This window comes from Rhinatrema bivittatum, chromosome 2 (assembly GCF_901001135.1).
Source record: "Rhinatrema bivittatum chromosome 2, aRhiBiv1.1, whole genome shotgun sequence".
NCBI lineage: Eukaryota > Metazoa > Chordata > Amphibia > Gymnophiona > Rhinatrematidae > Rhinatrema > Rhinatrema bivittatum.
Window position 1 is genome coordinate 723,068,114 of NC_042616.1, and position 14,152 is coordinate 723,082,265.

At 43.6% G+C, this 14,152-nt stretch overlaps 1 protein-coding gene across 6 annotated transcripts in view; it reads right to left on the reverse strand.

The window, feature by feature from the left end:
• Positions 1–14,152, reverse strand: part of NCALD (neurocalcin delta) — a 757,024-nt gene that overhangs the window by 41,062 nt on the left and 701,810 nt on the right. For 5 of the 6 annotated variants that reach the window (XM_029591831.1, XM_029591833.1, XM_029591830.1 and 2 more), the window contains one exon: positions 1,141–1,538. In XM_029591831.1, coding sequence (XP_029447691.1) covers positions 1,141–1,518 — 378 coding nt within the window. In that variant the 5' untranslated portion in view covers positions 1,519–1,538. Of the gene's footprint in view, positions 1–1,140; positions 1,539–4,422; positions 4,524–14,152 lie in introns of those variants that run through there. The other variant, XM_029591832.1, reaches the window with a different exon arrangement.

A 14,152-nucleotide genomic window follows, 5' to 3' on the forward strand; every position in this document is an offset into this window, starting at 1 on the left:
GGGGCAGGAGAGATAAAGACAAACGCTCAACAATTTTGATTGCCATCAGGCATTTGAGTATGCAATATTGCTGGGAATTGGCATTCCTTATTTGACTGAAAAGTTGCATGCCTCACAAAACACATAAGGCGTGCTATTATTTACTAACACCACACACCATGTCATGACTTACTGTTTAATTTCAACCCGAATAAGAACATTATATAGAAATATAAAAACATGATGGCAGAAAAAGGCTGTATGGCACACCTAATCTGTCTATTCATCCAATTAATTTATCTTTATAATTCCCATCACGTCCTTAGAGTTCCCCTGTATGTATCTCATGCTTTCTTGAATTCAGATAGTGTTATTGTCTCCACCTCCTCCACTGGGAGGCCATTTCACATATCCATCACCCTCTCTGTAAAGAAATATTTCCTATGATTACTCCTGAGTCTACCCCCTTTCATCGCATTACCACTCGTTCTAGAGCCCCCTTTCTGTTGAAAAAGGCTCACAAGCATGGAATCATTTGAATGTCTCTATCATATCTCCTCTATCTCACCTTTCCTCTAGGGGTATACATGTTTAGAACTTTAAGTCTATCCTCATGGAATCTGGTTAATGTTTGGGTACTTGCCAGGTACTTGTAACCTGGATTGGCCACTGTTGGAAACAGGATGCTGGGCTTGATGGACCCTTGGTCTGACCCAGTATGGCAACTTCTTATGTTCTTATGAAGACCACAGACCCTTTTAGCAGCCACCCTCTGGAGCAACTGCATCCTGTTTATATCCTTTTGAAGGTGCGGTCTCAAGAATTATACACAGTATCCCAAGTGAGGTCTAACCAGGACTCTATACAGGGGCAATATCATCTCCCTTTTTCTGCTGACCATTCCTGTCCCTATGCATCTTTTTGGGTTTTACCATCACTTTATCCACCTGTCTGGTCACCTTAAAATCATCAGAAACAATTACTCCCATTCTTAGTGAATGTGGCATGGGAGATCATTTTTGTACCTCCATATAAGAAACTGGTTGCCTTACAACAACATTTTTCAGCTATCAATACTTCTCTATTACCATCATTCTGATCAGTATATGCTCAATTTACGATTAGGTAGAGTAATGAACAAATCAAATAAGAGACCATTACCTGTACTATTTCCAGCATTTCTGATTTACTGATGTACCCATTTCCATCCAGGTCATACATGCTGAATGCCCACTTCAGCTTCTGCTCCAGTTTACCTCTAGAAGTTACACTCAATGCTATGATAAATTCTCTAAAATCTATTGTTCCATCTCCATTAGCATCAAAAGTGCGGAATACATGCTCTGCGAATTTGGAAGCATCTCCATATGGGAAAAAATTTCCATATATTTTCTTAAACTCTTCCATGGATAAATGTCCACTTGGGCAGTCTCTTAGGAAACCTTTGTACCACTCCTGGATCTCATGCTCTGTAAAGTCTGTGCTTTCCAGCAAATCCTGCATGACCTCAGGACGAAGCTTGCTGTTCTGCTTCCCCATCTTGATTTAAAAAAATGTACCTGCAGAAAGAGAGAGAAAAAGAAAAAAATCATGTGAGTTCACGTGTACTTTTTCTCCTGCCCTTATGGCAAGTGTTTTGGGGGGGGGGGGGGGGGGTGCCAGAGTATGTGAATTTTATTTTTTGTGATATTCATTGTTACCAGTCTCTACGGTTTTCTTTTTTGGACCTGAACCATATTGGGACTTGGGAGGTTAAGTTTAATTGCTTTTATATTTGTATGTAATGATTGATTTGATGGTTGCTGGTTTTCTTATTCAGAATTCTTTCTTGATGTAAATGTTAAAAGCGTAATGATTAAACAATTTTGACCATCTAGATATAGGAACATTTTTGACTGCAAACTAAAGCCAGTTAGGTTTAGCAGGAAAAAAAAAAGTCTAAAGATAATGCATTAAAATTAACTGTTTATCTGTGCTCCTCAGTGGCTTAAACATTGACCCCACAGTAATCAGGGATCAGAGTCATGAAACTGAAGATCCAGTTTTAAAAATGTAAGCCTTGTATAACTGGCAAAGTATTAGGAGCTACAGTATGTGTGTGCAGCCTCAGTGGTTCCTTCTTAGACTGCTGACTCGGGGTTCAGTCAAGTTTGCTATGTGGAGATGTGCATAATTTTGTGCACACTTCCGACTTTTGCAGAATACAAACCTGTGAGGCTTCTGCAAGCCACTCAACCTCTGTGATAAAACTCAGCCTGAGAGTTTCACAGAAAAAGTTAAGGATGCATGGAACAACCTCCCAAATGCGGAGGGAGGGGGAAGGATAAAATGGTGCAGGAAGTCAAAGGGATCTTAGCAGTGGCAAGATGAGGGGAGGGAAAATAAGCAGACTAGATGGGCTTTGCAGTCTTTATCTGCTGTCGCATGCTGTTTCTGTGCAAACTCTTGGGACAAGACAGTTGAACTATGTGGATTAGCTGCATTTAATGCTGGCATATTTTGAACATTGTACAGAGAGCAAAGATAGTCCCTGCAGAACTTGCACTCTGGTGAGACTGCAAAAGAAACTCCTTTGAAAATCCCATTGATGTGCAAAATGCAGATATAAAGTATCCACGTACTTTGTGCCTGCATTCAAGAAGCTACACAGTATGCACTATAAAATAGACAGGGAGATTTAAAAAAGAAATCTTTGCATATTCTTTTCCTCTCCCAACCTGTCCACGGCCCTTTATTGTACAGGGGGGGGGGGAAGTACACACACTGGGGTAGATTTTAAAAGAAGCGCGCGCGGCCTACATGTGCGCACGCTACCCGGCACACGCACATGTATGCCTGATTTTATAACATGTGCGCGCAGGCGCGCAAGTTATAAAATCGGGGGTCGGCGAGCGCAAGGGGGTGCACAATTATGCACCTTGCGTGAGCCGAGCCGCGCTGCCTTTCCCTGTTCCCTTCCCCCTAACCTAAGCTTCCCACCCCTTCCCCTAACCTTCCTCCCCCTAGCCCTATTCTAACCCCCCAAAAATTATCTTACCTTTTGCTTGCCGGCAAGCGATCCTCCAACATAGCGGCAATGGCTGCTCTGTCAGAGGCCTCTGGCCTTGCCCCTGCCCCACCCCCAGACCGCCTCTTGAGTAAAACCCCGGGACTTACATGCGTCCTGGGGATTTACGTGCGCCGCCGGGACTTTTTAAAATAGGCCCGGCGAGCGTAAGGCCGGTTTCACGCGTAACCCTTTTAAAATCCAGCCCACTGTGAACAGGGCGTGGGTGGAGCAGAGGCAATAACCAAAAAGTTTTTTATTCGCCATTTAACTGTGTAAAAAAAAACTCTGATTCTTGCCCCTGAGTTCACTCACTACAGTTCTACAGCAAAGTGAAGTGGACTCATACGGCTGATCTGAGAGGCAGCCATGGGAACCTAGCACTACAGTGCCTCCATTATGTTACAGGGAAGTAGCTTCTGGTTTCTCCATGGCTGGCTACAGCAGGCACATTATTTTAGCAGTCGGCACTGTACGTCATAGCTGAGTATTTAGCTTATAACCCGCTCTCCTAAAGTTCAGATTCACTCTTCAACCAGAAAGAAATTCTAAATTCTAATTGTTCTACAAACTAATGCTGTCCTTAAAGTATGCTAAGATCCAAACAGCCAAAAACCTCAATCAGAAAAGTCATTAAAGTTTCCTTTGCGGTGATATTACTGACAGTTCTCAAACTATGTCTTCATCTCTTTTAAAGTCTGCAATGTGGCACTTATTTTTTAAAGGCCAGGAAAGATAGACAGGTACAAAAGTGAAACAAGGTGGAAGGGACATGGACAGGATGAGGTGGTTGATTACCTTGTGCTCAGTCTTTTAGAAGCTGCAACTAAACAGTGGCATGATTTGAAAACAAGGAAATATAAAACAGACTGCACAACACAATGAGGCACTGGTGTAGTGGGACAAGCTCAAATAACATCATAGTTAACATGCATAGAACATGTACAATATATACGAGACATCTGGCAATAGTCAGCTATCCCTCTCCCCTCTCTCTACTTTAACAATTCTCAGCTTGGACTTCCTGATCTCTCACCCAGCTCAGATACAAGCACGAGATGTACCAATGTGTACATAGGTGGATACACATAAGCATTATGAATGTTTATGAAAGATGAGCAAATGTTACAGTAGCAATGGTGAAACCTTGATGACTGGTGCTACTACTCCCAAGTTTCGAACTTGTACTAATCCAACCATTTCAATGCCACCGTTAAAAAGTACAACGAGATGTGTATTTTGTTAATGTGTACATGGTACTGACAAGAGACAGTTAATATTCCTTCCATGCAAGCTTTATCAAAATATGCCTCACCCCAATCCCACCCCTGAATTTTAGAGAATACAGAATTAAAACCTGCCTGTAATAAATGTCTGCTCTGCATTGATTGACTCACCGCCCACCGTGTGACTGCTGTTTACTGCTCTGAACAGGCTCTTCAGGAACCAGAATCCGTTCAGGCAGAGAGCTTCCTTATCCACGCTGGGCTGCAAAAGCATTCTGCTTGATGCATGCTGGTTCCTGTGCGTGGGAGTTGTAGTCTGCATTTGTCTTACACAGGAAACATTGCAGAATCAAAAGAGAAACCAGAGGTCGATTTAAAAAGCAGTGTCAATTTCCTAATGAAATAACTGTTCATACTAGATTTGATACACACTAGTAACATATGTATATATGTGAACACATTACATATGTGTGTATGTGCATGTGTGCACATATAAATACATATTTATTTGTCAGTTTTCTATACCATCAATATATTGTCTACTTTTTTGCTACACATGAATGATATGCATGTGCAGCTAATTTGTAGTGTCCTCTTGCATCACTCATCAGTAGGAATAAAACCTTTAATGAATAAGCATAATACTTTTTAATTGGTATACACCTAACAGTTTAGCCTCTGACTACCCCAATATGCCAGACACACAGGCAACAGAAACCAAGAAATCATAAAACCAATTTTATTCAGTGACTAGCATATACCATGGCAGGGATAAGTAAACATTTTCAGCTGCAGCCTCCCTTCCATTCATGCAATTGGTTGGGGGTCCCCATGCTGTGTTACTATTTATGCGGGTTGCCTGCAAGTCAGTTTTTTCGCGCGAAGCGCATTTGCTCTACCATGAGTAATTTTGAAACTCAAGCAGCGATTCTGCGTGATCGATTTTTGGAACGTGGATATCCAAGATCAGCAATCAAGAAAGCTTACAAAAGGGCGAAATATTCGGACAGACAAAGCTTATTACAGTATAAACCTTTGAAAGAAAGTCCACAGCTTGTTTGTGTTTTGAAACAATCAGTGGCTACAAACATAATCTCGTCATCAATACGCCGCCATTGGCATGTATTAGCATTACATGATATCTTCAAAGAAACACCGCTCATCGTCACCACGCGTGGCGCTAACATCAAAGATAAACTTGTACATGCTCAATTTTCTATAAATCCACAGATTTCAATCACAGGACATCACAAGTGTGGTCAATGTTTTCATTGTTTGAATTGTATTGAGGGCATAAGTTGGCAGGAACCGGTGACAGGGTATCATGTACACCGCAAACATAACACAACATGCAATTCTGATCATGTCGTTTATGCAATCATTTGTCCTTGCCCTAGGGTATACATAGGCAGGACCACCCGCAAGATCAGAGTGAGGTTGTACGAACACAAATCAAAATTGAATACTTCTACATTAACTGCCCCAATCGTCACACATTGTGATCAGTATGGTCATTTGTACAGTACATTGAAATGGACAGTTATAGATCATACACCTGTAACTGTTAGAGGAGGGGACCGCGAAAGTCTGTTGAATAAACGTGAGGCGTTTTGGATTTTCACTCTCAACACGCAAGCTCCTCAGGGGTTGAATGAAGCTCTTGATTGGGGCTCCTTAGTTTGAACGAATACGTGATGACGCCACAGCAATGAGCGTTATGATTGGTTGTGAAACCATCTGTGCCGCTAGGTTAAAAGCCATGTTCGTTAGTGAGAGGTTTGTAGAGCGTGGAAGAGCGCGCTATGGCACCTTGAAGAAGAACAAAAATTGTTTTGGCATTTCATTCCTAGCTATCGTGGTACACCGACTGTTTGAGAAGAACACATCCCCTGAGGAAAGGTTCCATTGCGGACCTGAAACGTAGCTACGTCGGGTGGATTAACATCACCAGATAAGTCGGGACTTTGAAAGCAAATTTTTAAATTAAGGAAGTTGGTGTATTTGACTTAACATATATAAAAAAAAGCAAAAAATATGCAAAAAAATATGCAGTTTTCACCAGTGTTGCACGGAATCTAAAACAAATTATAGGTGGAGGAGGATTGGTTGATGATTATATATGTAAACCGAGCAGACCTTGTGTTGGGTTGAAAACTCAGATATGAAACCCTTCCTCCACTTTTCTAAAAATTTTTGCTTGTGTTTGATCCAATAACAGGTAGTTTGCAGGTGTTTCATTACACTTTGCAGCTTTCCTTTTTCAAAAAAATTTTCCTCCATTTAAATTGTGACTTGCTTGTGAGCAGAGTAATGTTATTAAATATTTGCAAAAATTAATTTCATTGGGGGATTAATTAATATACTTGATTTATCACATTGTCAATTCCCCAGAAGATATTGGTGCTGTTTTGAGGTTTTGGTATCTTACTATATATTATATTACATACATATATAATCCACACATCCACACATCCACATCCACACATCCACGTACAATACTGTACATACATGAAGGGTATTCACCAGGCAGGCATACTGTCAAACAATGGCTCAAAGCCCTCATTTTGCTTCTCTTCAAGTTGCTGAAAGGAATAAGCTCACACATACACATAGTATACACAGTCACAGAGAGGTAGACACCCCATACCCAGACATATACACAGAGAAACAGACTCTTCATACCCAGACCCCCTCACTCCCAGACCAACAGATACTCAGAAATAGACAGACACAATTACCCCATAACCAGACAGATACAGAGAGACAAAGACATCCCCACACCCAGACACTCTACAGAGAGACAGCAACCTAATACTCAGACAGGCACTGAGCCACATATCGAAGGAACATTAAGATTCCAACATTACATCAATATTAAACCAGGTAGAGTCCATCAAGCTAGGTTGAGAGAACATTGCACAAATCTCATCTTTGGGTGACTGCCCTCACTCCAAGGGTCATCAAATCTTCACTAGAGAGCACTGTTCTGTTCGTACGTCTCACTTTGAATGTCAAAGTGGCCCCTAACCTGTACACTAATACCTAAACCTCACCTCGAGTAACTAGATGGGCCTCCCATAGAAATATAAATACCTATCTAGCATGAGGTCATCATGGCTAGGTTTTCTCTCTCTCTCTCTCTCTCTCTCTTGCTCTCTCACTCAAATACCACATTCTGGCACTTATCTGAAAGTACAAAAAAGTTGTCACAATTTGTGGTAACTTAGCTCATTGCATAGGTATTAGTACAAATTGCAATAAAGTGCCTATTACCATAAAACACACCCCTTTTTCTATCACAGGCAATATTTAGTGCATTTTGATAAATCCAGGCCTAAGGTGCCTAAAAGTAGGAAAATGAATAGCAGACCTAAATTTAGGAGCCTAACTTTTACATTCCTAAATTAAAGTGAATTTACATCTGAAAGCTTAAGAGTATTAAATTTGGCTGAAAACAGGTGACAAAAGTAGGCACTTAACTTAGGAGCCTAAATTTAGTTGCTCAACGTTTTTTGAAAATTGGCCCCATAGTAACATAGTTGAAATATATGTGGCCTCTGGGCCATTTTTCAATCTATGTTATACAATGGATGGCATTCAGGGATCTTCTGATTGCCTGAAAGCATTTTCACACTGTGCGTATAAATCTTTAAAACCACATAATTTGGAGCTAATTTTACTGATCACCATTTCTTTTTCTTATACATCCAGGAATGGAAATCCCTATTGGTCAATACAGCTGTAAATTAAACTCACTAAAGCTATATTACACCAGTGGTGGCAAACCAGTTATAGCTTCTGGATAGTAGCAGGTCCCAAACAAGGAATCCAGGCCGCAAATTACATTGCAAGAATACAAGAGACTGAAAATTTTAGAGCACAGTGTACAATGGCTGAACCGAACAAATGCTTTAGACAAGTAAAAAGATAGTGCCTACTTCTTGAGTTGTCTAATTCTCAGTCACTTATGAAGTTCCTAAACTCTGGTAACAAGTATGTACTATGGCATTCTTGAAGCTGGGGAATGATGCTGTAGATCCAAGAGCCTCAAGCCTATCATTACTATGTCACCTCTATAAATTACAGTAGTAACACATTCCAAGCTGCCTAGAACTTCTTGCCAAAAACAAAACAAAACACCTAATCCCAGAACATGCTGGATTTTCTCCAGACAAGTCATAGAGAGGCCATCCCTCAAAGATAGATTTGAGAAGAATTTGGTAACAGGTGTTGTGTTTGTGAACCTGTCAGCAGCAGACAGCACAGTGACTCACTGAAGGCTCCTATCCAAAATTTACAATGGGAATAAAGATCACCATCTTAGGAAACTGACAAATCACTACTAAAAAAGTAACAATTTTATGTTGAATTATATGGCAAATGGGGCCAATGGCAATGACAGAATATGGCCTATTAATAGGAAGCCTACCCCTACCAATACTTTTAACAGCTACACAAACATTCGTTCAATTAATCTTAGCACAAGAAGTTTTACAAGCCAAAGATTTTGTGCAGATTGGAACTATGCTAACATTAGTGTTGACTAGACTCTGTTTAAAACCAAACCAAACCATCAAAAACCAACTATGCATAGGGATGTGTATTTGTTTGAAAAGACATTAGATGCCATTAGACCCTGTCCCAGGGAAGCGCGCACTGGCAGCCGGCCAGTGCACAGAAGATACTTCTGCTCCAGGTGAGCAGTAAGTATGAAAATAGTTAAATGTTTAAAAACAAACATCGTGAATGGTTTTCAATTAAAAATCTGTTTTTTTTTTGTGTGTGTAGTGAGCTTTGAATCTTTATGCAAAATTATGCAAAGTGCCACAACATTTTGAAAATTCTGCTGCAGGAAATAAGCATATAAATAAGGGTGAGTCAGTTAATATAATGCGTCTGGATAATCAGAAGGCATCTGACAAAGCCCCTCATGAGAGAATCTTCAGGAAATTAAAAAAGCCATGGAAAAGAAGGTAATGCCCACTTGGGGACAGTCAGTTTCCCCAGTGCAATGAGGTAAATAGTGGGTGCCCCAAGGATCTGTACCTGAACAAAGGGCAGGTGATCAAATCAGAAGATGAAACAAATGTATTCAAAGTTGTTAAAACATGAGCAGACTGTGAGGAATTGCAGGAGGACTTTGCCAGGTTAGGAAACTGTGCATCTAAATGGCAGATGAAATTTAATGTGGACAACTGTAGAGTGATGCACCTGAGGAGTAGCCTAGTGGTTAGAGCAGCCAGGAGACCAGGGTTTGAGTCCTGCTGTCGCTCCTTGAGATCTTGGGCAAGTCACTTTATCCTCTATTGCCTCAGGTACAAACTTAGATTGTAAGCCCTCTGGGGATAGAGAAGTACCTGAATGTAAACAGAGGTGATATGTCAGTATATAAAATAAGGAATAATAATTCTAACTACAGGGCTCCATTTTAGGAGTGACTGTCCAGCAAAAGGATCCTTGAGTCATTGTAGACAATATCTTGAATTCCTTAGCTGTAGTATGTGGCAATACTCAGGCAAGCAAACAGAATGCTCAGAATTATTTGGAATAGAATAGAAAATAAAACTTAAGAGATCTATGGTGGGACTACACCTTAAGTAAATGTGTATAGTTCTGGTTGCCTCACCTTGGAAAATATATCAGAAGTAGAGAAGGGGAACTAAAATGATAAAGGGAATGGAGCAGTTTCTTTATGATGAAAGGCTAAACAAGTTATAGTTCTTCAGCTTGGAGAAAAGATGACAGAGGGGATATGTCTGAGGTTTATAAAGATAAGAATGGTAAATAGCTCATGGTTATTTACCCTAATAGTATCAGGACTAGGGGACACTCCATGAAACAAACTGGTAGCAGATTTAAAATTAATATAAGAAAGTATTTTTGCTCAACACAAAATTCAGATGTGGAATTTGTTGCCAGAAGATGCAGTATAGTTTAATAATAATTTTTAAAAAGTTTGAATAGGTTTCTGGAGGACTGGTTCATTAAGAGGAAGATGTGCGGATTGTCACATCTTACTTCTGGGAATGAGCAACAGGGAAGGGATCTTCCTAGTAAGGAAACTTCCTTGTGACCCAGAGAAGCTGTTGATGGGCTTGATGGATCGTTGGTCTGACTCAGAAAGACACTTTTTATGTTCTTATATTTTTTAGGGATGTGAATCGTTTTCCATATCGTCTTAACGATAGAAATCGTGTGGCAGGAGAAGAAAATCGTGTTTGGCACGATTATTTCATTGAAAAATCGTTTAAAAATCGTTTTTTCCGATTAGTGCGCACTAACTCGAGTTAGTGCGCACTAACTCAAAATGATACAAATAGACACTTTCCAGGTCACTGAAGGTCAGTTAGGAATGAATATGTGTTCCTATTGGCTGGCAGCCCTCTTATCTATTGATGTTACCAAGGTTTCCACTGAGGTGATGGTTGGGGGGATGGGAAATGGAACTGGAAACTCATGAACACCAACAGAAAATGAAACAAAGTGTTCACACTTCCCAGGTCAGTAAAGGTCACTTAGGAATGAATATGTATTCCTATTGGCTGGCTGTGCTCTTATCTATTGATGTTACCAAGGTTACCACTGAGGTAATGGTTGGGGGGATGTGAAATGGAAACAGTTGGAAGCTTGACATGTGATGATCAGCACTCACGTGACTAGAACTTCTTTGTTTATTATTTTTGTTAGCAGGCACCTGAAATGCTAGTGCATGTTGAATTTGCCAATCACTGTGCATTTTAGAAAGGTGGTCCTGGCTGGAACTGTACACAGTTCAAATATATGTAATTGATTGTTGGTAAGTGTATTTTTTAAGTAGCCACACTGGCACAAGTATGTTTACTTTTCCTCCTACTTAACTCACTAGCTCAGCTTTGTAAGAAGGGCTTCTCTGCTTGAGTGAGGGTCAGGCAGCTCCCCCCTGTCTGTGAAGCCAGCCTCTCACTAGTAATGCAGGGAGGGAGCTGTCTCAGACTTCACCATCCTCCCCCCCCCCTCACCCACACACCATTCACTAGCTGGGACATGGGGGAAGTCAGGAGTGAGGGTCAGGCAGCTCCCCCCTGTCTGTGAAGCCAGCCTCTCACTAGTAATGCAGGGAGGGAGCTGTCTCAGACTTCACCATCCTCCTCCCCCCCCCCCTCACCCACACACCATTCACTAGCTGGGACATGGGGGAAGTCAGGAGTGAGGGTCAGGCAGCTCCCCCCTGTCTGTGAAGCCAGCCTCTCACTAGTAATGCAGGGAGGGAGCTGTCTCAGACTTCACCATCCTCCCCCCCCCCCCTCACCCACACACCATTCACTAGCTGGGACATGGGGGAAGTCAGGAGTGAGGGTCAGGCAGCTCCCCCCTGTCTGTGAAGCCAGCCTCTCACTAGTAATGCAGGGAGGGAGCTGTCTCAGACTTCACCATCCTCCCCCCCCCCTCACCCACACACCATTCACTAGCTGGGACATGGGGGAAGTCAGGAGTGAGGGTCAGGCAGCTCCCCCCTGTCTGTGAAGCCAGCCTCTCACTAGTAATGCAGGGAGGGAGCTGTCTCAGACTTCACCATCCTCCCCCACCCCTCACCCACACACCATTCACTAGCTGGGACATGGGGGAAGTCAGGAGTGAGGGTCAGGCAGCTCCCCCCTGTCTGTGAAGCCAGCCTCTCACTAGTAATGCAGGGAGGGAGCTGTCTCAGACTTCACCATCTTCCTCCCCCCCCCCCCTCACCCACACACCATTCACTAGCTGGGACATGGGGGAAGTTAGGAGTGAGGGTCAGGCAGCTCCCCCCTGTCTGTGAAGCCAGCCTCTCACTAGTAATGCAGGGAGGGAGCTGTCTCAGACTTCACCATCCCCCCCCCCCCCTCACCCACACACCATTCACTAGCTGGGACATGGGGGAAGTCAGGAGTGAGGGTCAGGCAGCTCCCCCCTGTCTGTGAAGCCAGCCTCTCACTAGTAATGCAGGGAGGGAGCTGTCTCAGACTTCACCATCCTCCCCCCCCCCTCACCCACACACCATTCACTAGCTGGACATGGGGGAAGTCAGGAGTGAGGGTCAGGCAGCTCCCCCCTGTCTGTGAAGCCAGCCTCTCACTAGTAATGCAGGGAGGGAGCTGTCTCAGACTTCACCATCCTCTCCCCCCCCCCTCACCCACACACCATTCACTAGCTGGGACATGGGGGAAGTCAGGAGTGAGGGTCAGGCAGCTCCCCCCTGTCTGTGAAGCCAGCCTCTCACTAGTAATGCAGGGAGGGAGCTGTCTCAGACTTCACCATCCTCCCCCCCCCCTCACCCACACACCATTCACTAGCTGGGACATGGGGGAAGTCAGGAGTGAGGGTCAGGCAGCTCCCCCCTGTCTGTGAAGCCAGCCTCTCACTAGTAATGCAGGGAGGGAGCTGTCTCAGACTTCACCATCCTCCCCCCCCCCCTCACCCACACACCATTCACTAGCTGGGACATGGGGGAAGTCAGGAGTGAGGGTCAGGCAGCTCCCCCCTGTCTGTGAAGCCAGCCTCTCACTAGTAATGCAGGGAGGGAGCTGTCTCAGACTTCACCATCCTCCTCCCCCCCCCCCTCACCCACACACCATTCACTAGCTGGGACATGGGGGAAGTCAGGAGTGAGGGTCAGGCAGCTCCCCCCTGTCTGTGAAGCCAGCCTCTCACTAGTAATGCAGGGAGGGAGCTGTCTCAGACTTCACCATCCTCCCCCCCCCCCTCACCCACACACCATTCACTAGCTGGGACATGGGGGAAGTCAGGAGTGAGGGTCAGGCAGCTCCCCCCTGTCTGTGAAGCCAGCCTCTCACTAGTAATGCAGGGAGGGAGCTGTCTCAGACTTCACCATCCTCCCCCCCCCCCCCCTCACCCACACACCATTCACTAGCTGGGACATGGGGGAAGTCAGGAGTGAGGGTCAGGCAGCTCCCCCCTGTCTGTGAAGTCAGCCTCTCACTAGTAATGCAGGGAGGGAGCTGTCTCAGACTTCACCATCCTCCTCCCCCCCCCCTCACCCACACACCATTCACTAGCTGGGACATGGGGGAAGTCAGGAGTGAGGGTCAGGCAGCTCCCCCCTGTCTGTGAAGCCAGCCTCTCACTAGTAATGCAGGGAGGGAGCTGTCTCAGACTGGTATCAGGGTTAGGGCACTGTGTGCAGGAAGATCACAACACTCCTGGTATTAATAGGGATAGGGCACTGTAAGAGATGACTGTAGTAGACTGAATAAAGATCTGATGTTTCTGCTCTCCTCACACCAAACAAAAACAACACACAAGCAGAGAAGCCCTTCTTACAAAGCTGAGCTAGTGAGTTAAGTAGGAGGAAAAGTAAACATACTTGTGCCAGTGTGGCTACTTAAAAAATACACTTACCAACAATCAATTACATATATTTGAACTGTGTACAGTTCCAGCCAGGACCACCTTTCTAAAATGCACAGTGATTGGCAAATTCAACATGCACTAGCATTTCAGGTGCCTGCTAACAAAAATAATAAACAAACAAGTTCTAGTCACGTGAGTGCTGATCATTACATTACTTTTTTTGTCAAGCTTCCAACTGTTTCCATTTCACATCCCTCCAACCATTACCTCAGTGTTAGCCTTGGTAACATCAATAGATAAGAGCACAGCCAGCCAATAGGAATACATACATACATATTCATTCCTAAGTGACCTTTACTGACCTGGGAAGTGTGAACACTTTGTTTCATTTTCTGTTGGTGTTCGTTAGTTTCCAGTTCCATTTCCCATCCCCCCAACCATCACCTGAGTGGTAACCTTGGTAACATCAATAGATAAGAGGGCAGCCAGCCAATAGGAACACATATTCATTCCTAACTGACCTTCAGTGACCTGGAAAGTGTTTATTTGTATCATTTTCAGTTAGTGCGCACTAAAT